The 25,122-nt window shown below is 42.2% G+C and overlaps 4 protein-coding genes across 10 annotated transcripts in view; 2 read left to right on the forward strand and 2 right to left on the reverse strand.

Moving 5' to 3' along the window:
- Positions 1 to 761: 761 nt before the first annotated feature.
- syt19 (synaptotagmin XIX) lies at positions 762 to 6,750 on the forward strand. Of its 4 annotated transcripts, none has more exons than XM_060060939.1 (9): positions 763 to 1,091; positions 1,992 to 2,124; positions 2,254 to 2,312; positions 3,026 to 3,118; positions 3,388 to 3,579; positions 3,935 to 4,084; positions 4,660 to 4,779; positions 4,889 to 4,994; positions 5,168 to 6,750. In XM_060060939.1, the coding sequence occupies exons 2-9, from the start codon at positions 1,995 to 1,997 to the stop codon at positions 5,470 to 5,472; spliced, it is 1,155 nt and encodes a 384-aa protein (XP_059916922.1). In that variant the 5' UTR covers positions 763 to 1,091; positions 1,992 to 1,994; the 3' UTR covers positions 5,473 to 6,750. The 4 variants fall into 4 exon arrangements, with proteins under 4 accessions (XP_059916918.1, XP_059916922.1, XP_059916920.1 ...); XM_060060937.1 differs by having other exon boundaries at positions 765 to 1,091; positions 1,913 to 2,124; XM_060060935.1 differs by having other exon boundaries at positions 762 to 2,124.
- Positions 6,751 to 6,827: 77 nt separating this feature from the next.
- Positions 6,828 to 16,369, forward strand: LOC132464516 (cadherin-related family member 5-like). Of its 3 annotated transcripts, XM_060060933.1 has the most exons (16): positions 6,828 to 7,028; positions 7,214 to 7,386; positions 7,952 to 8,005; positions 8,321 to 8,416; positions 8,662 to 8,748; positions 8,856 to 8,960; positions 9,529 to 9,714; positions 10,014 to 10,104; positions 11,035 to 11,132; positions 11,588 to 11,782; positions 11,924 to 12,034; positions 12,134 to 12,200; positions 14,308 to 14,484; positions 14,906 to 15,075; positions 15,200 to 15,714; positions 16,143 to 16,369. In XM_060060933.1, the coding sequence occupies exons 1-16, from the start codon at positions 6,953 to 6,955 to the stop codon at positions 16,147 to 16,149; spliced, it is 2,208 nt and encodes a 735-aa protein (XP_059916916.1). In that variant the 5' UTR covers positions 6,828 to 6,952; the 3' UTR covers positions 16,150 to 16,369. The 3 variants fall into 3 exon arrangements, with proteins under 3 accessions (XP_059916916.1, XP_059916915.1, XP_059916917.1); XM_060060932.1 differs by having other exon boundaries at positions 6,829 to 7,028; positions 15,200 to 16,369; XM_060060934.1 differs by lacking the exon at positions 14,308 to 14,484 and having other exon boundaries at positions 6,829 to 7,028; positions 15,200 to 16,369.
- Positions 16,370 to 16,901: 532 nt separating this feature from the next.
- Positions 16,902 to 20,517, reverse strand: LOC132464519 (cytosolic 5'-nucleotidase 1A). Its single transcript, XM_060060941.1, has 6 exons — positions 20,309 to 20,517; positions 20,086 to 20,211; positions 19,731 to 19,863; positions 19,344 to 19,466; positions 18,993 to 19,126; positions 16,902 to 18,121 (listed from the first exon to the last, which is right to left on the reverse strand). Exons 1-6 carry the CDS (start codon positions 20,342 to 20,344, stop codon positions 17,861 to 17,863), a joined length of 813 nt encoding a protein of 270 aa, XP_059916924.1. The 5' UTR covers positions 20,345 to 20,517; the 3' UTR covers positions 16,902 to 17,860.
- A 360-nt stretch (positions 20,518 to 20,877) lies between these two features.
- lamb1a (laminin, beta 1a) overlaps positions 20,878 to 25,122 on the reverse strand; it is a 28,119-nt gene continuing 23,874 nt past the window's right edge. For both annotated transcript variants that reach the window (XM_060060931.1, XM_060060930.1), the window contains 5 exons: positions 24,734 to 24,941; positions 23,439 to 23,580; positions 22,853 to 23,029; positions 22,471 to 22,630; positions 20,878 to 22,336 (listed from right to left, as the gene is read on the reverse strand). In XM_060060931.1, coding sequence (XP_059916914.1) covers positions 22,197 to 22,336; positions 22,471 to 22,630; positions 22,853 to 23,029; positions 23,439 to 23,580; positions 24,734 to 24,941 — 827 coding nt within the window. In that variant the 3' untranslated portion in view covers positions 20,878 to 22,196. The remainder of the gene's footprint in view (positions 22,337 to 22,470; positions 22,631 to 22,852; positions 23,030 to 23,438; positions 23,581 to 24,733; positions 24,942 to 25,122) is intronic.

Here is a 25,122-nt window from a genome sequence, read left to right on the forward strand (position 1 = left end):
GATGTCCAACCTTTTCTCACATATTCTTTATGTTGTAAGGTCTAAGCCCAGGTGTCATTCAGTGTCATTGTGAAAAAAATTTTGGGCGTGTTTGTGAAGGAATTAAGGAACAAGGAAGTCGATTCATAATTATTATTTATGTCCCGAGGTTTTGGATTTCTTAGGCAAGTTGACCACTGACACATGAAGTGTGACATTCATTTGGCTATTTTTTCATTTAGTTTGTAGACCTGCACACAGCTAATAAAGCCCTTGGTGATAATACAGCCATGGCCCGTCTCCCGCTGAGCATGTTGGCACGGCGATCCTGCTGGAGGCAGCAGCCTGCTCAAGGGGCTGATTTGGGTAACTTTGGATGAGTACAATTATACTCTGCAAATAATGGTTAAACAAACCACCCGTCACTTTGACAAGCACGTTGCACAGACACAAATGGTTGGAACAACTGAAAGACAAGAGGCACAACAGAATACTGTGGTCTGTTCAAAGTAGGCAACCAAGAAGTCCATCCTAAAAATATATGTATCGACATATAGTTATACAAAGAATAGTTGGTTTTCGATTGCTCTTGTTGATTTTGACTTTTATTCTTGTCAAGAACATAGACTAAAACTTTCCAGTGGCGAGACCACGGGGGCAGGAGGAGTTATGATTTAGTGTATGTAAAAGGGCCATTTACATCTGACCAAAGTAAACCAGCACACAAGCTGTTTGAGGCATGATGAGTGATGCATACCATGGGAACATCCTCCCACATCCAACCAGACCGGTTTGGCTAGAAAGGTTGGAAAGGAGTCAGGTACTTTTCTGAGTGCTTTGGTCTGTGTGTGTGCGTGTGTGTGTGTGTGCATTCAAGGATACCAGAGAGTGTTTCAAGACAAGGTTTCATTTTTTCATCCCTGAAGGTTTTAAACAGGTAATAAGAAAATATAATGGATATCAAGATCCCTTGATGAATGGTGTTGACGAAGATGTTTGAAAAGTCAAAGGAGAGAATGGTTTTCTTTTTGCTGGACTTTCCTGGCGGTACGATGGCGATGCCGTAATTTCTACACGGAGTGTCTGAGGTTTTAAGCGTGTACTACCGTGGGGTAAGTGATTGGACCAGCTCAACTTGTAAGGATAACATAGGTATACATTCAGTTACTGTCTGTACAAATCAACACACACACACACAACTTGACTGGCAACACTTAACATTAAGGGTATATTCATTTACCACTAATAAACATTAGAAAATGCAGTACCAAGCATTATCTTTCAGTTAATTAACAGTAAACATACAGTATGTGTCTAGTAATAATTTAATAATGGTGAAAACTTTTACTAATTGTGTTCCTGTTAACCAATGTATTAATGTTCCTGTTAAGGAAGGAATTCATTTGTACACTATTTAATAGGGTTAACCTTAACCCTATGCTTATACTATTTAATATTGTTTATTACTGTATAAATGAATGGTTAATTCAAGTACTCATATTGTATTGTAGCATTATCATTTCATTCCACATTGTTTTACTTAAATATATTGTGTGTGTGTGTGTGTGTGTGTGTGTGTGTGTGTGTGTGTGTGTGTGTGTGTGTGTGAAATTCTATATGGCAATCAAATCAACACAATGTCAATGTATAACTGTTTTGTGCAATGACACAACTATATTATAATAGTCTGACTAATGAACTGTGTCTATATACACAATATTTACGCTTAAAGTCATCTGAGGACTAGAGATCCCCGGAAGGCATGACATCCTGTCTCTGTGGCTCATATCGGCAGGAGATATGGTTGTTTTGCATAAGACATGGAGGTTTGAACTGACATCTCATGATAGCCCATGTCAGCCTACAGGCTGCCGGTCCGACCGAGTCAATTCAAAGGCAGTGGGTCATGTTTTGGTGCCTGTACATTACCTAGGATCTGGACTGTATGGGGCGGCATGGCAGTGATCATAGAGTACACCGACATGCTGGGGGTCAAACACCTGGGTCTGCAGAACATGCCCTTCCCAGACCTGGTCAAGTACTGCGTCCTGGGCGTCTCTGGGCTGCTACTGCTGCTGGCCCTCGGCATCTTCCTGTGGCAGATCTTCAGATGCTGCACACAGAACAACGCCACGCAAGATACAAGTAGGTATTCACATATAGAGGGGCTATCGCAGGGAGCTAAACACACACCTCAATGAGACACTACATGTAAGCCTCTATTGTAACAGAGTTCAGACTGATTCTGTTGTTTATTCTGTCTGTGTATTCCAGGTGATGACTACTGGGAATCACACACAGTTGCCAGCTTCTTGCAGGGGCCGAGCGCTTTGGTAAGAACGGTATGGGTTTGTGTTGAGGTCAGGGTTGGGGTTAGGGTGAACACATTGCATACAGCAGGACATGCAGCCAGTCTGGGGGGGGTGGGGATTAAGTATGTAGAAACCCATACATCATGCGCCTGTTTTGAATATGCTTATCTGATAAGATAATAGGTTGTACAAGACAGGGACACTCCAGAATGCAAAGTAGTGAAATAGTTGAATGTGCTCAGTCAGCTTTTCTATTTTTGGCTTTGAGATTATTGTCACATATTATGTAACATTACAAAATGTTGAACATGTGTACGTATGTTATATTCAGGTTCCTCCAGAGCTCAGTTACACAAAGACCTACAGTATGTAAGGTGTGTGTCTGTGTGTGAGAGAGTGCGAGAGTGTGTACGTCAGCTGTGTTTATTGAAGTGGCTTTTTATTTATTGCCACTAACTAGGTCAAGGGAGGCATCTATGGACTTGGCATCATGTCTGAAGTGCCCCATGCTAGCACAACTTAACACATACAAGAAAAGCCAACATAAATAAATATGTAAGGAATTAGGTAGACTGAATTTGGAGCGCAATGATTTGGAAACCGTCAAAAGGCAATGGAGTCTCATTATTTGAAAATAATGCACACACTTTGAAGGTCATTGACGAATCGGACTCAGGTATTCAACAATGCTGTGTTATCAATGATCAAACGTGCTTGTGCTTGTGTTGTGTGAGAATGGAGGGCCGGGCCGGAGGAGGACTCTGAATCATACCCCCACCCTGAAAGGGGGCGCCACCAGGGAGCTGGGAGAGCCCAGCGAGGACAAGGTGATTGTTGTGATATTGGGATTATTTCCTGAATACCTTGGATTTTTCACATTATTCTCAAAGTGAAATGATTAAAAATTGTAGGCATGTAGATTATGTCTTTCATATTTGCATAATTTAAATTGCTACTGCGAATAAAAGTGCCTTACACTGTAAGTTTAAGGCCCAATCCCATTTCTACCCCTTACCCCTTCAAAACAAGGGGGAGGGGTAAGGGGAAGGGGTAAGGGGTAGAAATGGGATTGGGCCTAAGAGTCCTCTGGTCCCAGCAGGTCAGCGGGTCACTGCGCTTCTCCCTGTTCTACGAGCCGCTGCCGTCCCGCCTGGTGGTCACCATCCTGCAGGCGGAGGGGCTACAGAGGCGGAGCCAGGCCCACAGACCACACCCCTTCGTCAGGCTGAGGCTGATGTGGGAGGAGCCGGAGAACCAGGAGCAGAAGAGCTCACTGATGAATGAGAAGGTCAGAGCTTTGAAGTTGTTATGGCCCGGGAGCAAAGATGCAGATGATTATTGATAATGTGTTCACTTTTATGAAGCACTGGAAGGATGCAGGTTAACAATTACAAGCAGTGAAAACTGACGTATTGAAAGCTGAGAAGCACTACAAAGTACTATAACTACAACCTAATGAAAACTGCAAAGCACTACATATTACTACAACTACATAGTACTTCAAATACAAAGTATTGTGCAAATGAACGAGGAAGGATTTTGAGGGAGTTTCTCCTGATATCCCACTACCCTAATCACTATCCTCCAGCGAGTGGACTATGTGAGGCTCCTGCCCCAACATGTGTGTCCCGGTCTCCTCTCAGGGGGAGGGGGAGCAGCCCGCTCTGTGCTCTGCGCTGCAGGAGTGGCACACGCGCATCGTGAGGGACAGCTGCAGCCCTCTGTTCGGAGAGCAGTTCAGCTGTGCCCTGCTGCGGCAGCACGACCTCCCTCGCGCCACGCTCCGCATGGAGGTAGGAGCCCAGCGCCACCCGCCCGGCCGGCCCGGAGTCAGCTGGCTTTGAGTTAAACCGGCGCTTTGTCAGTATCGACTGCAGCTTCAACGCCCACACACCACGAGTCGATTCCTCCAGGGAATTGTTCTCTATAAACGGTTTGGTCCGCTTTTGCTCGAGCGACAACTCCAGCCGATTGATTGCCAAAAAGTGGACAAGTCAAAGTAAATGGAAAAACTAAACGGAGACACTAAAGTGCTAAATGAATCAGAATCTAGTATTAATGATCAAATGGTCTTATTTGATCATCTGAAAGAATGACAACATTGGTAAGATTTGTAGAATAACCGGATGTTACTCTGTCACTAGTACAAACTGATCGTCGAAGAATTTGCTCAATCCATTATAGACTCAAGAAGAAATTCCAAGGCTAAATATATACATTCCTGAAATTCAGTATGATAGATTGTATTGGTGCAAGATATAGATCTAAACATGAAAAGGTGTGTATTTGGAGAGAAGGCTGCTGAAGACATATGATCACTAAACATTCCATGCACGTGTCCTTATGTTCATGTTCGTCTGTGAGACAGGTTAAAGACTTTGATGGCTTCTCTCGACACATGGTCTTGGGAGAGGTGAGGGTTCCCTTGAGACATCTGGACATGTCCTATCCTTTGGAACTACGAGAGCCTCTGCAGACACCACAGAAGGTGACACACACATCTTTATGCTTTCTACATACTCTTCACATCAAAACGGTCCTCGGTCAGGTGCCAGCCAGACAGTGGGGTGACTCTGCTGGTGCCTCTGTGTCCCAAGGACCCAGTAGGACAGGTTCTGCTCTCCTTGAGGTTCCTTCCTGCTGCCCAGAGGTTAGAGGTCGGAGTGCTCAAGATCAGAACGCTGCAGACGGACTCAGATTCTGGTAACATAACAATAATAAGAATAATTTGTATAGCGCTACCCAAGGCATCAAAAATGATTGACATGGTGTGTGTCTTTCTGTGAGTGGAACACAGCACATCCACACAAAACAATAGGTAAAGAAAACATTGCTCTTCCAATAGTCTTCTCGTATTGTCTCTCTTTGATTGACAGCCCTGCATGCCCGGATCAGTGTGCGGTGCGACCAGTCCAAGCTACGCCAGCAGAGGACTACTGCTGTCCACCAGGGCCAGGTGACGGTGTTCAATCAGGTCCTCATGTTCTCCCTACTGGAGTTCCCGCCACAAGAGTGCAGCATTGCGCTATCCGTGTACAAGACGGGCGGCAACAGGAGGCACAAGCATCTGGTGGGTCAGCTGACCGTAGCGAAGCAAAGGAGAGCAGAGGACCTTCATTGGACCTTGATGATGCACTCCGTACGCCAGCCAATAGCAATGTGGCATCAGCTGCTGACCTAAGCTGAGGCTGAAGACGTGAGAAAGCATCAAAGACCGTTCCCAAAGACCATCAAGATTAGAAACAACGCTGCCTGGGGTCCACAGTCCACTGGGACAGAACACAAGTGCTTCTCAGATATATATTTAAGAAAAAAACGATGCACTCTTAGAAACTTTTTACATAAAATAGTATGAGTTTGCAATGGTGGGCAGTCGTAAAGGTTTCTGTTGCGAAAGAACAGAGATTCGGAGATGTCTCTGGCTGATGCTCACGGCTAGAGAGGTAGCTCTGGGCATGACATTCATTAGCAGTGACTTTTTCTGCCTAAACTCAACACATTTAGGTGCATCCTGTGCCAGGTCTGCATAACAATAAACATAATTAACTATTGTAATGTGCCAAGTCATTTTGGTTTGCTGACCATCGGTTCTCCCTACGGTCTAGCGGTAGCTGCAACCATGCCCAAAGCTGTCACTACAGCATCTAAGTACTTTTGTTTCAGAGCCCTTCCTGAACTCTTGGACATATAGCCTACTACTCGGAGGATGGGAGACCGCCTGGGAATACCAGGTGCTGTAAGTGGTGGCGGCCTATAGGTGGCACTCTACCCTCTGGCCTCTTCACTCATCAATCCTGATGCCCCAGTGCAGTGACGCGGACACTGTGCTGTGGAAGGCGCCGGCCTTCGGAGGAGACGTAAAACCGAGGTCCCGACTCACTGAGGTCATAAAAGATCCCAGGGCACTTATCGCAAAGAGTAGGGGTTTCCCCGGCGTCCTGGCCCAACCAGGCTCATTCAATCTGGCCCCCTGATCATCCTCCTGTATAATTGGCTGACTCATTAATTCCCTCACTCTCCATCTCAAGCTGGTGTGTGGTGAGTGTTCTGGCGCAGATTGGCTGCCATGCATCACCCAAGAGGGTGCTACACACTGGTGGTGGTTAGTGAGGTCCCCCCTTCACTGTAAAGCGTCTTTGAGTGTCTAGAAAAGCTTTATATAAATTCAATCCATTATTATTATTATTATTACTCCTATAAACTTTAGACAGCTCAATCTGTACCATAGTAACCCTTTCAACATATACTACCCACCTTAAACATCGAGTTTAATAATTGACTGGAGACATAAGTGGCAATCTCAATTTGTAAGATCTAGAATTCCCTCCTTCCATTTCTGATGTTTTTCAGAGATCTTTTTCTAACTGTGAGGTGGTTGGCTGCCTGGTTGGAATGGTGTGTACATTGTTGAATTGTGTATTTGGTGGTATTAATAAAGATTATTTTACAACCACCATAATGTGGAGGCCCACTGTGTTATATGTTTATGAGCAGGTCAAAGTCCGGGGCATGTAAATGACTTCCCATAAAGTAGTAGATCCACCCTGGGACCAAAGGTCTGAGGTGTTGACCAGGCAGCTCCATCTCCGTTGGGCAACATAAGTGCTGTCTCGCCCCCTCTCTCCTTGCACAGCCCTGGAGCTGACACACAGTTGAACAACATGGGGCTGCAACTTGCTTTGAGGAATATACCGTTTCTTATGCTGGTGTTTCCGATGTGGGGCCAAGCCCAACAACGTAAGTATTCCTTTTTTTAACATCAATGTGGTTTAACTTTCATGGATAAAGCTGGCCTTGTTAATATAACAAAATAAAATAATTCCAAGAATCAATAGCCTTACAGCCCATTTAAATATTGTCAACCATAAAACATAGCTACTTGTAGGGTCTACTCTAAATCCTAGGTGCGTTGTTCTCCACAGTATGCTCTGCTCCGGATGGGACTGTAACAGAAAACAACGCCGTTGGAGATGTTGTTACCACCATCCAGAAGCTCAACCCAGGAGTCGCTCTCGCATTCATTGATCCTCCACTTGACAACCCATTCCGCCTCGAGGAAAACCGAATGATAGTGACCAGGGCATTGGACTTTGAGGTACAAATGTAATAAATATCATTAAAACAATCACACATTTGAACTGAAACCATGAAACGGGTTGGCATTGATTTGTTGTGTGTTGATAAAAGCCCTCCCCCTCCTGTGCCAAATCAACCCAGGGATTAATTTTCTCTCTAAATAAATGTAATGTGTGAAGACACGCTGCAGTTTTTACTTGACACATGTACAGTATATGAAGTGATGGATGTGTCATATTATTCTTTAGTATATTGTCATTTCAAATAAATTCAAACAAAAGTAACGGCCACAGTGAAAATAAGTGCATGGGCAGATTGGAATGGGAAGTAATACACTTTTAAACCTTAACATTATATGCTTGAAAAAGTTGGTTTGCTGTGAGTCTGAAACAGATCTTTGTTATTAATGGCTATATTCAATGTAGAAAGTGTTAAATGTCTATTGATGTTTATTAAATATGAATTCTGATTGTAGTCATATGTTTTTGCATGCATTTGTTTTGGTAGAGAAGACAACCTCAATTTATATTGTTTATTAAAAGTTAATTCTGATTAGAGTAATATGTTTTTACATTTTTTGGTAGGCAGGTGATAATTACATAATGAAAATCAAATGCACGGATACAGCTAATCCAGCGGTAAGATGAACAACATCACACCTACAATCAAACAAAGATTCACAGTACTCTCTCTCTCTAGATATATAGATATGGTTACCTATATATCTTCATATAAATATACCTATCGATAAAGATATTCTTTGAACACTTCCTCATTTGAAATATTGTAAAACCTTGTCCTTTGTCATTTTGAAAATAGATTATAAAGCAAAATACAATTTCTATGCTTTCTAGAAATATGCAGATTACGAATAGCATAAGAATTCCCGTTTTATACGTGTGTCATGGATGTGTGAGTGGTCGGTTGGGTATTGACGTCTTCCTCTGTTTTAGTTCAACATCGAAATCCGTGTGGTAGTCATTATAAAGAATGTGAACGATGAGGGCCCTACGTTTTCACAGAACTCATACGACCTCAACGTCAAAGAGGTGAGTCAACCATCTTTCAAAGATTCATATCAGAGAAGCACCTCAGTCGTATAACATTACGAAATCAGTTTCCGTATAAGCACATGATTTATTTAAATTAATAAGAAAGATGTTGCACTTGAAGTTATTCAATTCGGCTTCTTTGTTTCTAGTATTATTTCTGTCTCTCTAATGTATTCATGGAGATGTATGTGTCTACATCTGCCTGTATCAAATTTCCTAACGGGAACTTCTTGTTCTTAAAGTTTACCCCTGTGAACGACGTTGTTGGGACTTACGACGCCACTGACAAGGACTCAACAGCACTTTACTACAGACTGATCGTAGAACCAGTAGGAGCTTCTTTTATAATAACCTAATTTAATAATCTTAATAATCAACATAATTTGTTACATTTACACATGATGATAGTTCTTCCTTTTTTCTTTCACTCACGCAGGACGTAGGATTTGGATTGGAATCTCTTAACAACGGAAGAATTGTAGTGAAAAACCTTCTGGACTATGATGTGATTAAAAGTGTGAAACTAACACTTTACGCTCAGGTAAGAACTCACAAACAATCAAATGTACAGTGTCAAAAAGGGTTGGATTAGTGCAGGATAAACAGGCCCATCAACCATATAATGTAACATGGATAGATTATAACCAGAGGGCACATTTAAGACTGAAGCAAGAAGTAGACAATACACAAGGCCATACAAAGTAATAAAACAGAGGATAAAGCATCCGATGACCTATAGAGGAGTTCAGCCATTAGAAAGGAACATTTATTTATCATACATTATATTTTTCTTTTAACGTGTAACAAAAAAGCTATAAAAAGGCAAATCAGCTATCCATTCATGTCCCAATATCTCCATGTCTCAGCCATTGCGATGCTGTTACAAAATTTGACACTCGTCCACTTCCGCACTGCGATGCCAGGAGAAACGGTTAGTCCCAGTGTAACTATAACCTGTTCATGTCCCTCAGGGTGTGTGGGGGGTGCAGTCCAACAGAGCAGAGGTGGCCCTCTGCCTAGAGCTACTGCCCCCAGCCCCTCCAGGGAGACGAGTCCAACAACGAGACCAACTTCCTCATCGTTTTCTCGTATCTTGTTACTCTTTTAAGGACACAACAGAGCCCCCACCTGAAGGTGTACCGTCTTTCACCGCCAGCACCACCATCATGGTCACAATCACTGATGATGACAACAGACCCCCCTGGTTCCAGCCATGTGATGTCATCAGCGTTGGACCGAGTAAAATCTGCCAGACCTATGGCTACACAGGAAGTGTGAGCCTTACAGAGCAACAGGTATCCACAACTCAAAGGAGATTACATGATAGCGTTGTAGCTAGAAGCTTACTTAATACACATTAATTTGCCTTGGAAATTAACCATGAATTTAAACAAGTCTTGCTTCCGACAATTTCTAAACACTTGAATAAGAGTTAAATACTGCTGCGGATTATTAGGTTTGATTATCTCTAGGGAAGAATATGAAATATTGATGTAAAATAATGGTTGTTTGTTGGATCAGCAGTTATTTATTTGTTGTAGCTTAGCCTACAAGAAATATTTAGATTGATTTGTGCGTTTTTTTTTTAATGCAGGCGGATGCCTTAACTTTGGAGCCAGGACCACTTTATGCTGTGGATGGTGATAATGGAATTAACACAGCAATGGTATACTCAATTTTAAATGGTAAGGTGCCTGGACAATAGGCTTCATGTTATTAATAAGCCCATCAGTGGCATTCAGATCATGAAGAAATACGATTCTGCACCACTCTTTCATACACTTATACAGCTGCCATTCTATACGGTGGTGATTTGAAACTTCAACAGCCACTTTGTCTAAGAAAGTTAGTGATGTCCGACCATGACGTTTTAGCTCGTCTTCCCACCTGCTGATACAAGTAAAGTTTCCAGCTTTGCTGGCATGGTTTCCCAGCGTACCGCTGGAGTTTTCCTAGCTGTTTGCTTATGCCTATCCCACCCCCTCAACTTGATTAGTCAAAACTAAAACGAAGCAAAAGAAAGTGAAACATTCAAATGCCTGTTAAACAAGATTTAACCTACTTAAGACAACCCTGGAGAAACAAGCCTTGATTTGATATAAATTAACTGAACTCGTAATTGCAGGTCAGAAACCCTCATTGCAGAGATCTGACTTGTTGATCGAAGTTGTTACTGAATTGACATCAGTAATAACTGTAAACATGGCCACACTGCCGTCTTCATCGGAATGAAATTATTATAAAAGTATATTAAAAGATTGAATAAAATTGCAATTATAATACAATTATCCAATACGTGTTTGTATCGTTCATATTTCACTCTGATAACAGCAATGTGTGGAATTCATAATTTACAGACTTAATTATCTAGCCAGTGTTTTCGTTTCCAAAGTAAGCTTAAACTGCTGCATATATTGTTTGTAATCAATATATGCAGCCGGCCCCCCCCCACGTTCAGACTGGCCTTGAACACGGTGTTAAACTCATCAGGCTTTAGATATTTCAGAAAAGTGATCAATATTATACAAAAGTTATTGAATTGAGTTCCTTCTTACACTTGTGTATTGAACATTGGAAGCTGTTTGGACAGATCCTTTCCTTTTCATATTTTTCAGGAAACACAGGAAATCTGTTTCAAATCAATGCGAACAGTGGAAACATTACAATGACGAAAGCTGCGGATGTCCCCGGCCCAATCGTCCTCAGTGTCATGGTAAAACAACGCCTACAATTATATTCGAGTCTATCTGTATTTGTGTGTGTTACAACACAAAGAAGTTGTTGTTTTTTTGCATGCCAAGTTCTATCTGCGCCCCTTGGTGTCGCCCCTTGGAAATAGCGGTTCAAGACATGAAGTTTGCAATTTGTCCGGCGTTGCCGGGCTAGGCCCTCACTGAGGCCTGTAGTGTGTTCACACATGGTTCAAACTGCTGACTGAGGCCGGTAGTGTGGTCATATGGTTCAAACTGCTCACTGAGGCCGGTAGTGTGTTCATACATGGTACATAGTGTGCACATATGGGGCTATGTAGTTGGGTAAATAGAGCAAATGAGCAACTTTGATTATTTTATAGCCCAGGCTCACTGTAGACATTTAGTTAAGTACTTAAATGTTGTACCGTCAGCCATATGAACAACCAACCAACCCTAATGTTTTCTCCATTTCCAGGCTGCACAAACCGTCAATAGCTTCCAATTTGCCACAACAACAGTCACAATCCAGGTTGTCCCCAAGAGTCTGCATGAGCCAGTATTTGAGGGGGCTCCATACAGTGGCGTTGTCTCTGGCCTGGGCTCCATGGTTTTTAAATCAACTGACAATACGCCCCTGATAATCCAGGCTACAGATGAAGACTTCCTTGGGGTAAAATAGGGCAGAGCTCAATCTTAACATTTGTTCTTGTTTGATGATGATTTGGAATTATCTTTGGCTTTCAGAACATTATTTATTTGACTAACAACTAGATCCATAGGCCTGACTTACAGTCTATGTCTTCTAATGCAGGGGGAGAATCCTGACATTGTGTATGCAATCATTGGAACCAGCAATTTCTCAATAATAGGGCATAACTTGTTCTTGATGAAGGACTCTCCATTGGGTGCCGTTTCCCTACAGGTAAGCTAATCCAGACCATGAATTTATGATTTATCTCAGTCGAATGGACCGACTGTACCGTGTTTGAGATATTATACTAACTGGCTTGTACATTCCTAGGTCGAAGCAAGGGACACTGCAGTTGGAGATGTAATAACAGCCGAAGTGCAGGTAGAAGTGACCTCAGGTAGGACAATTTAGGATTTATTACGATTCAGCCACCAGTTTCCTAGTGGAATGATGAATGCTTATTCTAATGCTGCATGCTGAAAGGGGTCTTGGAGTCCAAATTATTCTGATTTGATGAAGTTACAAATAATCTAAAATATGCCACAATGCTTTCACCAGACCTATGGAGACCTTAAGCAGGGCAGGTTGCGCTACTCTTAGAAAGGAGCAGATGGAACAAAAATAACCAGGTAGAAGAGGGGATTCTGGACCTCTATGGGCAAAGGGCAGGTGCTCGGGCCCCCTGAAGCCGGATTCATAGGCAACGTTGGTGAACTGCACAAACAGGCGTGGACCGAAGATGCGGTCACAGTAGGGCAGAGTTAACAAACTTAACATTGGGTGGATGTGATGTGATTGGAGGATTTCAAATGATGTCACGCATGGCATTTTTACTTCCTACCCTTGAGTTGTAGTTATCTTTCAAATAGGGACGCATTTTAGGAGAGTTTGTGTGAACAGTTCTGTGTGAGGTTTATGAGCCCTATGCAAAGACACACAGAGTTGCTCAAATGTTGGCCAATTCATGGAAGGAGATAGTGGACTCGCTTTCCAAAGATATCGGATGCCATGTTTGGTAAAACATGGGATATGTTTGAATTGGCTCACTTGTTCCCTCATTACCTATATGGTGAACACTATGTATATTAAGGGAACAAGTAAGGCAGAGAATTAGTAAAGATTCTGACACTTAAATGTGCCCGAAATCTATCATCGCATTGTGTGTAGTGGTAAAAGACAAGTTAAATGTCCCTCGACAGCTATTTTGCATAAAGAACCAGTATGTGCCCTTTCTATTGGATAACGATAACCACTGTGCATCGTTGAATATAGGCTCGTAATAAGTGTGCATCAGTTGAACACTTATTTGAAGGTGTATTATGGGTATTAGATGTGCACTGACTATATAGGGACCCATTTGGTCTTTACTACCTTCTCTTAGCCACCCCTTCCCCGTTCACCCCTGTGTGCTCGTGCACTCAATAGCTGCGTTTCCATGAGGTGATGCGAATCTTTAGAAAGTTCGCAAAAAAGTAATTCGAATTAGGTGCGTTTCCATCAAGTGGTTGGAGCGGAATAGGGTGATGACGTTACACGTTGATGTCGGCAGGGTTGCTATGGCCGGTCGTTATGCGGAAATCGGAAAGACTGTCAGTCCTGTGTGTTCAAAGTTCGCTACGTCACAGCTGAATCGCAAAATGTGTTTCCATCTCCCATTTTGCGAATTTACTCTGTTTCGCATTTCTCAAAAACCACCTCAAGGGAGCGGATAAACTTTTTTGCGAATTAGAGGATTTTGGTGTTTCCATCACCGTACTGATTCGATACTTCAAAGTTCGCATTAAATTAGGGGGATGGAAACGCACCTATTGAAAGCGTCTTTTAAGTTTTGAAAAGCGCTATATAAAACAAATTTATCTAAGTAATGTACAATCCTAAATTGAGAAACGCTATAGCTGTTTCATACGCAACGTCGCCCCATAACGACAAATAATTTCACAATTAATTATTACTAAACAATGACCAAAACACCAATACTACCAACATGCCTTTGCTTCTCTACTTACTCAATGGAGTCGGTCATTGGAATGTGGCCTCCCGATGTACAAGCCCTACAGGAACTAGATTCATACACTAACATTTCAGACAACAATACCAAATGATGACAGCCTAAGAAGTGCCCTCTATAGGGCACAAGTGGACCAAATTGAAACAAAGACATGGAAAACCTTTCCTCTGATAGTAGTAGATAGTAGCTTAGTAAGCAGTCTGTCATGCGTCCCATGTTGGTCCAATGTCTCCTGTCTTTTTGGCCAATAATTCAAGCGCATTGTTACAGAAAAACAACAAATTGCATGGCCGTCAATAACGGCACATCACATCGGCTATCAATTAGGATTTAGCGCCCCGCCGTAAACCGCCGATAAACCACGCCTGCCAATATATCAATTGCTATTGGTAACACTGTTTATTTGAGGATATACTGGTCTCAGGAATACAAGAAATAAATACAGGCATGAAATAATGACAGAGTATTGAGGTACAAACACTTTGCTCTCCTGCAGGGCAGCCAACCACAACGTTGGCTCCAACCACTAGCTCTGAACCTCAAACCGATTCCAGTACGACATCCATTCCTACTTCTAGTCCCCCTGGGTCTACTCTTGACAGTATTACTACTGACGGCAGCATGACAACTCAAGGCAGTGATTCAACTGCCAGCTCAACACCTTCTCACCCAGGTAGCACGTCTGACAGGGAGGAAATTCGCATCGTGCACTAATCAAATTCAAGAGTGATGAAGAGAAAAAGCCAAGCTGCTCTTTGCAGTCAGCCAGCTAATTGAAATCGCTTTCTCCAACTCTGATTGTTCTAATTCCAATCGACAAGGTTTCCTTAGAAGAAAACAAACTACAGTTAATTAACAGCAAACTAATTGTTACTAATCAATTAACGGTGTTCATGTTTACTAATGGTGTTCATGTGAACCAAGGTCTTAATTTATACGTTATATTATGGCCGCTTACCCAAACCTCTATTGATCTGCTCTATAAAGCTAATGACTGCATTAACTTATGTTAGTTAATGGTAAATTAATGTGACCTTATTGTAAAGTGTAACCAAACTGTTGATCATTAGGAGGTGTTTTTGTTGCTCTTTAAGCTGCAGGTGGAGCTGGCAGATACGGTGCATCAGACATGGCGGCCCTCGGAGCCACCCTGGCCGTTTTACTATTCATATCTCTGGGAATCATTGGATACTTGGTTTATCGTGTCCAACACGGAAAAGCAGCCTGGGGGAAACTTTCCGAAGCCAGTGTTTTCCGAAGTTCTGTGAGTTATTGTGTCCACAGATTCCTGTCCAGTATAAAAACCTCAGATCCTGAACACATTGTATTGTTAACAGTTTCCAGTCTTTTACTTTTCACTCTTAACTATTTGATGTTGGCCCCTGCAGCTCGGTCGAGGTCCAGGGGGTCCTAACGACGGCGTCCAGTACACCAATGAAGCGTTCAAGAAGGACGAAGACTCGGACAGTACGGGGCAGGCCAGTCCCGCGGAGCTCAGGCGCAAGCTGAGTGCAGAGACGGCGTCCACCATGACCAGAAACACAGCCGCCACAGAGGAAATCGTTATGAAGTCTGCAGCAACCCTCCTGGCCATGTTGCCTGAAGAAGAGGGGAGCACGTCGGAGATGGACGGAGTGGACGGCGAGAAGGAGGTGAAGCCCATTCTGACCAAGGAGAGGCGCACGGAGGAGGGCTACAAGTCCGTCTGGTTCAAGCAGGACATCGTGCCGGACGCCAAGGAGGACGTGCACATCATCCCAGACAACACGGAGCAGGATGCCGAGGAAGACGACGAGGCATCGACCTCAAGCGGAAACGAAGAGGACTCAACGCCCGGACGGAAAGTGATGTTTGGTGATGTGAACCTGGACAGCGGCTTGGAAGTCAAGGCTTCAGATTCAGGGTCAGATTCAGAAAATAATGAAATTGTGACGTCAGATCTGTGAGAGAAGGTTGATTCAGAAAGAATTTAATAACTTTAAGATAATTTAAGATGATTCACGCACTAAAATCATCCAGCGGGGACAATCCCATGACATTGGAATGGGCTATCCCCTGCCACCAGTCAGAAGCACTTTTGTCTTTGTTGAGCGCTGTCTCTGTGATTTTGTTGTAAATGTTATGCAACTCTAGTGCCACAGAATGATATATATGACATATATATTTTTTTTTATGTATCAGTAATCATAATGTCCTTTATAATTACAATTAAATTGTGTCTATTTTATGTAAATATGTAAATATTTAAAATCTGTTGTGAAACACTGCCATATGACAAAATGTAACAAATATATTTATAATCTTTTTTAGATTTTCTTTTCCATTTCCAAGTCTTTAGGGGATTCTCCAAGACACTGGCCAGTGGCCACTATAGAATGAATAGGGACCCAAAAGGACCAGACCGCTCCAGGAGCCTATGGAAGGCTAAAGCGTCAATGCATGTATACATGACGGACAAATGCATATTGACTTTGTCTGTTTAATATTTTCCCCTCACTAAATGCAAACTATAAAAGGACAAGGAGATACAGCAAGTAATAAACAATGTTGGTTTGAAAGATGTGGTGCATGATTAGTTAGATAAGTTATAAATGATATGACAGAAATGGACTTTGTCTAGCCATCTCCCATGCCAAATACTAATCCTCTCATCGCATGGCGTCACTAAAATGGATTGTATGTGTTACGTGGCGATCGGTAACCAACACTATTTCCCTGTCCATAAATCCATAGATTATACACAGTATGTGCTTAATTAGGAGAAGTTACCAAGCACTGCTGTTGTTATGATCTTACCATGACCATTTACAATAGAGGGTATTTTATTAGACAGTGAAATGAAATAACATCTGATTGATGGGGAAACTGTCATACTCGGCAATACTGCACATTTCCATAGCAACAGTGGAATCATAACAGATATGCTTCCAAGGCAACAGTGGAATCATTACACGTGATCGTGGCCACACCCACAAGGCTAAAGATTGCTGTTTCAACATTCCAATCGTTATTGCACTTTATATATATAAAACACACCGCCACTGATCTCCACTGTGGATATTTGTTTTCTCATGAACTCATGAATGCGTATTATTCTTTATAGGTTGTTTATTGTCTTTGAGTGGGACATGAGTAAATTGAAGGTATAAAAAAGCAATACATGCAAATTTTTTATGAAGCCAGAACTAACAAAACTAACAAATAGGCTGTATATAAAGGACTCTTGTGCCAATGTTTTCACCCAAGTCTTGTGCCAGTCTTCCAGCTCTGGTGAATGAAGTGAAGCGTACAGCTACACGGCACAGCGCCCTCATGCCCAGAGGTGTTCCAAGCCCTTCCGCTTTATATTTTTAATACAACTAATTATCACAATATAGTCTTACCTGAAATTGAAGGGGACTAAATTTCCCTTAAAGGATTAAAGACACACAAAAACATCTCCTTTTATAAGAAAAACTGTACTATCTCTTTCAGGAAGTAGACCAGACAGATGGATACACTTTGGATCAAAAATAAATACGACTGGCTAATAGATTTAGCCATCACACAAGAGAAGCACGAAGAGGTTCCCAACACCAGTAGCCTTTTAAACTGCGATCTATACATTTATAGTGCATAAATATTACTTAACACTTCTTGGCCTAGAGCAACCCTGCATTATGTTTATTTATTTATTATCAAAAACAAAGAACTGCTTAAGAGCAATACTCAGGCTGGTTTGTGAAATGCACAAAATCAACTCCAAAATTATTATTGGAATCATCCTCACACAACATCCACCACATTTGAGCATGAGGGTCACTACTTTGGTTTCTCTAAATTGTGATCTTTATAGAATTGGCTGAAAATGGGATATCTTGATAAGACACATTTTAAGTGGATCGTATGGCAAGTGCAGTTGAAGTAATCCAGCTTGTAATTTGACCTTGGAGTTAATCATTATCTATTTTTATAAAGTTGCCATCTATGTGACATTTTACAGCAAAATGTAACATTATTTTGGCTACCAGTCATGTAGCAGATAGAATGCCAGCGTGTGGATTCTGTGGTCAGGGAGCATGGGTAGAATGTGGACCGACCGTGACGAGGATGTGAGGTTTGACCAGGGAGAGGATGGGGTCCTTCGGGGCCCCCGCCAAGCAGTAGGCCTCATCCACAGCCAGGCCCCAGGAGCGCAGCGTCTTCAGGGCCTGAAGACACGTGTTCCTCGTGCCGCGCCCGGTGACCAGGCTGGTGGTCAGAGGGCTGTCTTCCACCCCGAACCTCTGCCTCATCCTGCCCACCAGAGTACTGAACTCCCTGAGGGGCTCCTGGGAGAGAGAGAGCAGAGAGGGGGAACTTCACGGCTGTGCGCTTAAGATTAGGGATGCACCGAATATTCGGCCACCGAAAATATTCGGCCGAAAATGGCCCAAAACATAATTTTAACGGCCGAAGGAGTAAAAAGGCCGAAAAAATACACAGGACATTTTTATTTTTGATTAAAAAAAAAAAGAATTTTGTTTTACTCATTTATTTAAAGTTACATTGTTCTTAAATTCTTGCTATAAAGTCTGCTGGAATGTTAGAAAACGTTCAGCATTAAATTAATATTTCAAAATTTTATCAAATTTGTAATTGATTTTTTTTATTGAAAAGCAAGACAAAAAAGTTTATAAAGGACATTTAATTGTTTGATTTATGCAATGGTGAAAAATTAAAGCAAAATGAATGAAAAACAGCAAAAGCCACATTCGGCTTTCGGCCAACTGTTTCAGTATATTCAGTTTCCGTTTCGGCCAAGAATTTTCATTTGGCTGCATCCCTACTTAAGATGATGGCCTCAGCACCTGCCTATGACTACATTAATGGCACAACATTAAAAGGAGCACATTTAAAAGGGGCATTTTCTGAAAAAGATGTGGGATTGCTATCTGGGCCCATTAGCAGGTTTACATGCTAAAAGCCAGATATTTGTGCTCTGCGCGCTTAAGGAATAATTTATCACTGGAACATTTTCAAGAATGGGTCATATCACCATTTACACAGAACATAAAGTACAATATAAGGTCCTTAAATCCTCTATCAAAGAAAATAGAAACACGCATGCCCTGGCCTTGGCGCCTTATAAAGACGGTAAAAACGATCTAGCCTCCCCATCCACAAATATGGTGTACCATGCTCTTGCGCCAGCCGTCATACCTGAGAATCTGGGACGTCCGAGGGGCTGGCTGTGCAGTCATCCGGAAAGCCATCTGCATTGCCATAGAAACCAACTCGGAGCTGCTCGGTGGAGTGTAGCGCCGTCTGCTGGACGACCTGAGCCCCTGCGATGCCTGCACACAACACCACAGCACGGTTCATGTATTCATCCGTCTATGCATCCATGTACTCACTCATGGAGTTTGTTGACATTTGTTTATTTAGGAGACATGTTACTTATGAGACATGCATAAAATACCTTATTATCAATAGCTTAATTTAGAACAAATAATTGTAATTTATCAAATAATCCCAGAAATTGTCGTGTATGACTACGTTGGTGAACCAAACCTCCTTGTGAGGCCTTCCAAACGTCACTGGAATCCGTCGAGAGGAAAAGCTTGACATTGTTGGATCGCAGACCTTCTACCAGATCCTGTGCAGCGCAGAAACATAGTCTGCTGATTTCCAGCGCTGATCAGAAGTAATGAGCAGATACTGTTAGACAACATTTCCGCTGGAAGAGCAGACACAATTCACCAGCATTGGATTTGGACTGACATTATCCATAACTCTAGTAGATAGAGGGCAGGGTTCTTGAATGAGGCTGAAAGAAGTGGGTTTATTTCAATGACACTTTAAATATATTCAAATTGTTATTCAATTGTTTTTTTTATTCCAGTTGCTGCTGGAAGAGCTCATTGAAATTATTATTTCAGAATCTGTGCTATGGTTCACCGTAATGTTTTAAACTGAGCAGGCTGCATGTTTGATGCTCCTCTGTGTCTTCTGATGATATCATAATGATGTCAAACAGCAGTGTCTCGGACGGATTTTTCTCCAGGAGCCTTTCATTTACTCGTTGAATAGCCTGAGAAAATGTTGAAACATACATTTAAAGTAAGAGTAGTAACAGTAGTTGCGAAATATAAAGTTTCAGAAAAAACATTAAAACGATTAAATAAATCGAACTAATCGTTAAAACAAAGATATTTGCTGTAACACTATACAGTACCATTTTGCCATTAAATATACATTCAACTCTTCCATGGTCCACATTATAAAGTCAAAATAAGGGCCCAGGGAGGTTCACCTGGATAAAAGGGAACGCAGCTCCCATGGCGTAAGGTGATGTGTTCGGGCCGTCTCCTCCTGGGGCTTCTGCCTCGAACACAGCATGAAACGCTACGGCGACCACCACGGAATGAGCAGAGTCTCTCTGCGGACGAAAGAGGTGTATTACCTCAGTCAGTTTCGGCTGAGCCCCGAGTAAGAACCTTTCTGACCTAGCTGCTACAGACCACTCTTAAGGTTACCTGCTCCACTTCGGTGTTCAGCACCGTCGAAACCATGTTGTTCCTTAATGTTATACTATTGACGGATAGGATTTAAAAGGGGTTGCTTCACTGGGCATGCGGTGGCATCTACGACAGAGAACCCCAGAAACTTTAATTTAAGCAGATATGTCAAACTTCAAACCGGATGTTGCTTTGGTAAGCGACGGTGTGTCCAGAGTGGTGTGTCAAGCTAGTGGCAGAACTGCAATAACAACATCCGGTGCAGTTCTCAAAAAACGCAATGCAAAGTCAGATCGTTAACATGAGTGAGCTATGTTCAGTTGTGTTAAGTACAATGTAGAGGAAAACATTATAACTGATTCGAAGGTAAACATCGGGGTTAGTTGATGGTATGCGTGCTGATAAGATTAGTTAATTTAGTTCAAACTGTTTTATGTATCCGCTGACATCTACTGGTTATATCGAGCAAATACGTGTGTCGAATTTACCCACTTTACCTGGATTTCATTCACTGAGATGATTCTCCTCGACACTTATTTGTGTTTTTTTTGTGTGTATTTTATGCATTATACAAGCAAAAAAAATAATCAAGATTTCAATGGATTTTTTATTACAAAAATTGATTGGGTGTAGAAAATTGTCACAGGTTACTTGGTCATAGAGTATTCTCAAAAATACAATAAAACAAGTTCAGAATACTGCAGTCTCATGGTATTTTTAATAAACATTTATGGCTTGTGGCTTTTTTTACCAAGCTTTAACAAATAGTCAAAATAACGTTCTTCGACAAGTGTAACATTCATCATTCTTTTTTCTTGGTTTACTTGAAAACAATGATTTATTTGATTGTTATTCATTAAATATGTCAATGAGCTCATATTGGCTAATATTGTTCTACATATTCCTCAACTGCATGGATACAGCCTTTGACAAAATTGGAATTTTGTTCTGTGTTGTGCATTTGAATGTGCTGCACTGTAAAAAACACTGTGATCAATGTGAAATACTTTGGTTTTGTTTTTAAATCAACCTATTTAGATATTAAAAACATGCTCTGGAATTGGACTGGTGATTGCTGGTTTCTCTCTGGTGTAAGAGAGCTTATCACATTATCTTGACTTAAACAAAGATTAACTATCTTATTCCATCTCACAGACATCTAACTGATAAATAATACCCTCCCTGTGCTCATTATTTTTGTTTGCTTTAAGCTTGTTTGTAAGAAAGTTCTGTCACACTGCATGATAAAAACCCATAATTTGAACACAAACATGAACACCCACAAACCTGCAGTTCTTTTATAGCCAACGTTTGTTCTATCGCAATTTTCAAGTTATTTAAAATGTCAACATTTATAGCGATACTTCATGTCATAGGTTGCATCTATGAGGTATGTGATGGAGCAAGACAGGTCATATCAAGGCTAACTTACTGCTTTAAACAAGCAAAATGAGACTGACTCATTCAGACTAATGGGAGTCATCGGGGCTCCCCTTTTGTGTCATCAGACATGTGTTCTGATCCTGAACAGCTGAACTGGGTGGGCTGAACTCGTGGTTAAAGGTTATCTATACTGTGGACAACAATCGGGATGTGGTTTCAATTGACATGTTACAATTAAGGAGCAAACAAGCATGTACTGGTTCTATTGTAAATTAGATTTGCTTCATGAACCAACGACAAAAATGGATGAACCTGTGTTTTCCTAAAGTAGTTGTGTAGAAAGGGAAATGTCCATGATTATTTGCTCCACTGTCTGCAATACAGCAAAGCAGTAGTGCTTTCCAGAGGTGATCAAAAGATCAGCACAGCATGGTGTTTAACATGCAGATGGCAGGTAAAATGCAAGGCCAGAATAGTGATTGTCAATGTGTCATGTGAGAAGCTATTTCTCTCCTCCAGGCTCCTAGAAAAGACAGGTGCTGTAAATTGTGACTTTTTGGCTGATGTCATCCAGAAGTTCTTTGACTGCTTTCTCAAGTTCCACCATTTGGTTGGCCTTCTCCTCCAAAGTTCTTTGGTTGTCCTCGTACGACTTCTCCAGGTCTGCACCCACAGAATTAACAGTTATATTATCAGCATTGCATATGGACATACGGGTATACATCATTTGTACCTATTTTCAAATAGTCAATGCAATATAGCATCATAATGCATATCAACATAGCTTGCTATCGTACCTTTTAGAAGCTGTAGCTTGTCGCTAGCCTGTAGGAGGAGATCTTTGGCTTCCTGCTGCAGAAGCTCCGCCCTCTTCTTGGCCTCAGCGACACCCTCTCCCTTCTCAGAGATCAGCCCGTCCACCATGGTGTATTTATCCTTCAGCTCACCGTCAAGGGTCTACATATCAATACACACGCACAGACAAAGTGATTTTTTAGTTGTGTGGATTGTGCAAATAATAATCTTAAACACACAGTGTTCATACATAGACCCACAACTATGAAGTCAAGTGGTGGTGTGAATTCAACTCTAACCAAAAAACCTACATTAGATACCTTTGCTTTACCGCCTTGCGGTGACCACACAAAATCCAAGACACAGAATATACACTCAACTGACCTTTTTGACTTTCTCTGCGACCTGGTTTATGCTGTGGGCATCTTTCTGGGTCTGCTCCACACTCAGGCTGGTGTTCTGGACCTGGTCGCGGAGGAGTGTGACATCTCGCTCTAACACCTGTAGCCTTTGGGTGGCGTTGTTGAGCCTAAACTCAGAATCAGTTGTCTCCGTCTCCACCTGCACACAAACGACAAGAGATGTCACTCTGCTGCCTCACCTCATACACACTCAGGATCCCGCTGTACTCACTCAGTGTGAAGAGTCAGAAAGGATCACACTCTACTCACTCGCTGTGAAGAGACATAATACTCTCGAAGATCTTTTCTCTTTTATGTCAACTTCATATTATTTATCCTTGAGCATGATCGGGCATCATGCAAAAGGATGCTTAAAGGTATAAAAAATATATATAAATATATCTATATCTATTTATAGATATAAATGGCCTAGATTTCTATTATAGATATATATATAAATAATATACAGTATATAAATGATATATATTAATAAAAAGGATAACTATGACTGAGGCCATTAGTACAAACCAGAATTTCACCCAGTAATAAAAGTCAGTCAGCCTTCCTACCGAGGAGAGCAGCTTGTTGGTGTCCTTGATGTCGGAGTTGGCCTGTCGGATGGCCTGGCTGGCCGTGGCCTGGACCCGCTCAGCCTCCTCCAGGGCCTCCTTCACCAGCACTGCTGAGTCCCGCACGTCAGACGCCTCCTTACTGCCACGCACACACACACGCACAACAAACGATTATGGCAAACATTGTGGCCGGTTCGCAATATACATAGATGTATTTTGAAACCATGCCGAGATTTTTTGGAACCCTTCCAATCAGGTTTTAAATCACGTCACAGCACTGAGACAGCCTTGCTGAAAGTAATGAATGACCTGCTCCTCAGTCTAGACTAGCCATTTTGATCTTATTAGACCTCAGTGCCGCCTTTGACACCGTCGACCACAACATCCTCTTGTCGTGCTCGAATAATTTCTGCTTTGACAAGCAAATTGCTGCCGCAGTCAAGATCAGTTTTTACCAGCTGAGTCATTGCTAAAATGAAATCCCATTTATCATTTCACAATCTGGAAAAAGTAATACGCGCCTTCATTCTATTCACGGCTGGATTACTGCAACTCCCTTTACCTAGGTCTCCCTCAATCACTCCTCTCTCGCCTTCCGCTGGTCCAGAACTCCGCAGCAAGGCTGCCGACTGGGTCCAGACAGCGGGATCATATAACCCCCCTCCTAGCTTCCCTCCACTGGTTACCTATCTAGCACAGAATTCATTTTAAAACCCCGCTTATGTTTTTTAAAGCCGGAAATGGCCTGGCCCCGCCCTACATCACAGAGCTCATCCAGCTCCCAGGTCCCTTAGATCAGGTAGCACGGGTCTCCTGCACGTTCCACGCACTCGATTAAACCAGAGAAGGGACAGAGCTTTGGCTGTGGCTGCCCCCCCCGCCTTTGGAACGAAGTGCCGCCTTCAATTAGAGACGCTCCTTCTGGCACCATTTTTAAATCTAAGCTCAAAACACACCTCCTCTCCCGGGCCTTTCCTCCCCTTTTGTGATATGTTATTTTTTATGTTTTCGTGTACTGTCTATGTATGTGGTATGTATTCTTTTATATGCCTTTTCTGCACCAGGTACGGCACTTTGGCCAGTGAAAACTGTTTTTAAATGTGCCTTATAAATACATTTTACTTTACTTACTAGATGTGGACAATTGAAGAAATTTAAAATGTTCAAGTAAAAATCCAGTCATGTTTGACTTCCCCCCTGTGGACCAAAGTCACTTAATTTCATTCATAAAGTGTATTTATTTGTCACACCTACTATGACTAGGAGGAATGGATTCAAATGACGGCACATACCTGGCTCGGCGGGCTTCCTCCAGAAGGTTCTCTGCCTTCTGGATGTCTTCGGCGCTCTGGTTGAGAATGCTCTCCACGTGACCCAAGTCTCCCACACGCTCCCGGATCTCCTCGGTCAGGTTCTGCAGCTGGGCGGGGGTGGTGGGCATCTGCATGGCCAGCACCTTGTTGGCCACCTTCTCGATGCTCTCCAGGTCGGCTGCGTCCTCTAGGAGGCGCCAAAGGACAAAGGGGTTATTTTTAACACAGACAGTGCACTATCAGGCGCACCCGAATCTGCTAGTAACCCAATTTACATCTGTTGTCCCTGGGCAGAACAAAAACAGCCACCCCTTTTTTGGAGACCTACCATTAAATGTATTCATTACAAAGAAGAGCTATAACAGGTC

Source organism: Gadus macrocephalus, chromosome 9, assembly GCF_031168955.1.
Source record: "Gadus macrocephalus chromosome 9, ASM3116895v1".
Taxonomy (NCBI): domain Eukaryota; kingdom Metazoa; phylum Chordata; class Actinopteri; order Gadiformes; family Gadidae; genus Gadus; species Gadus macrocephalus.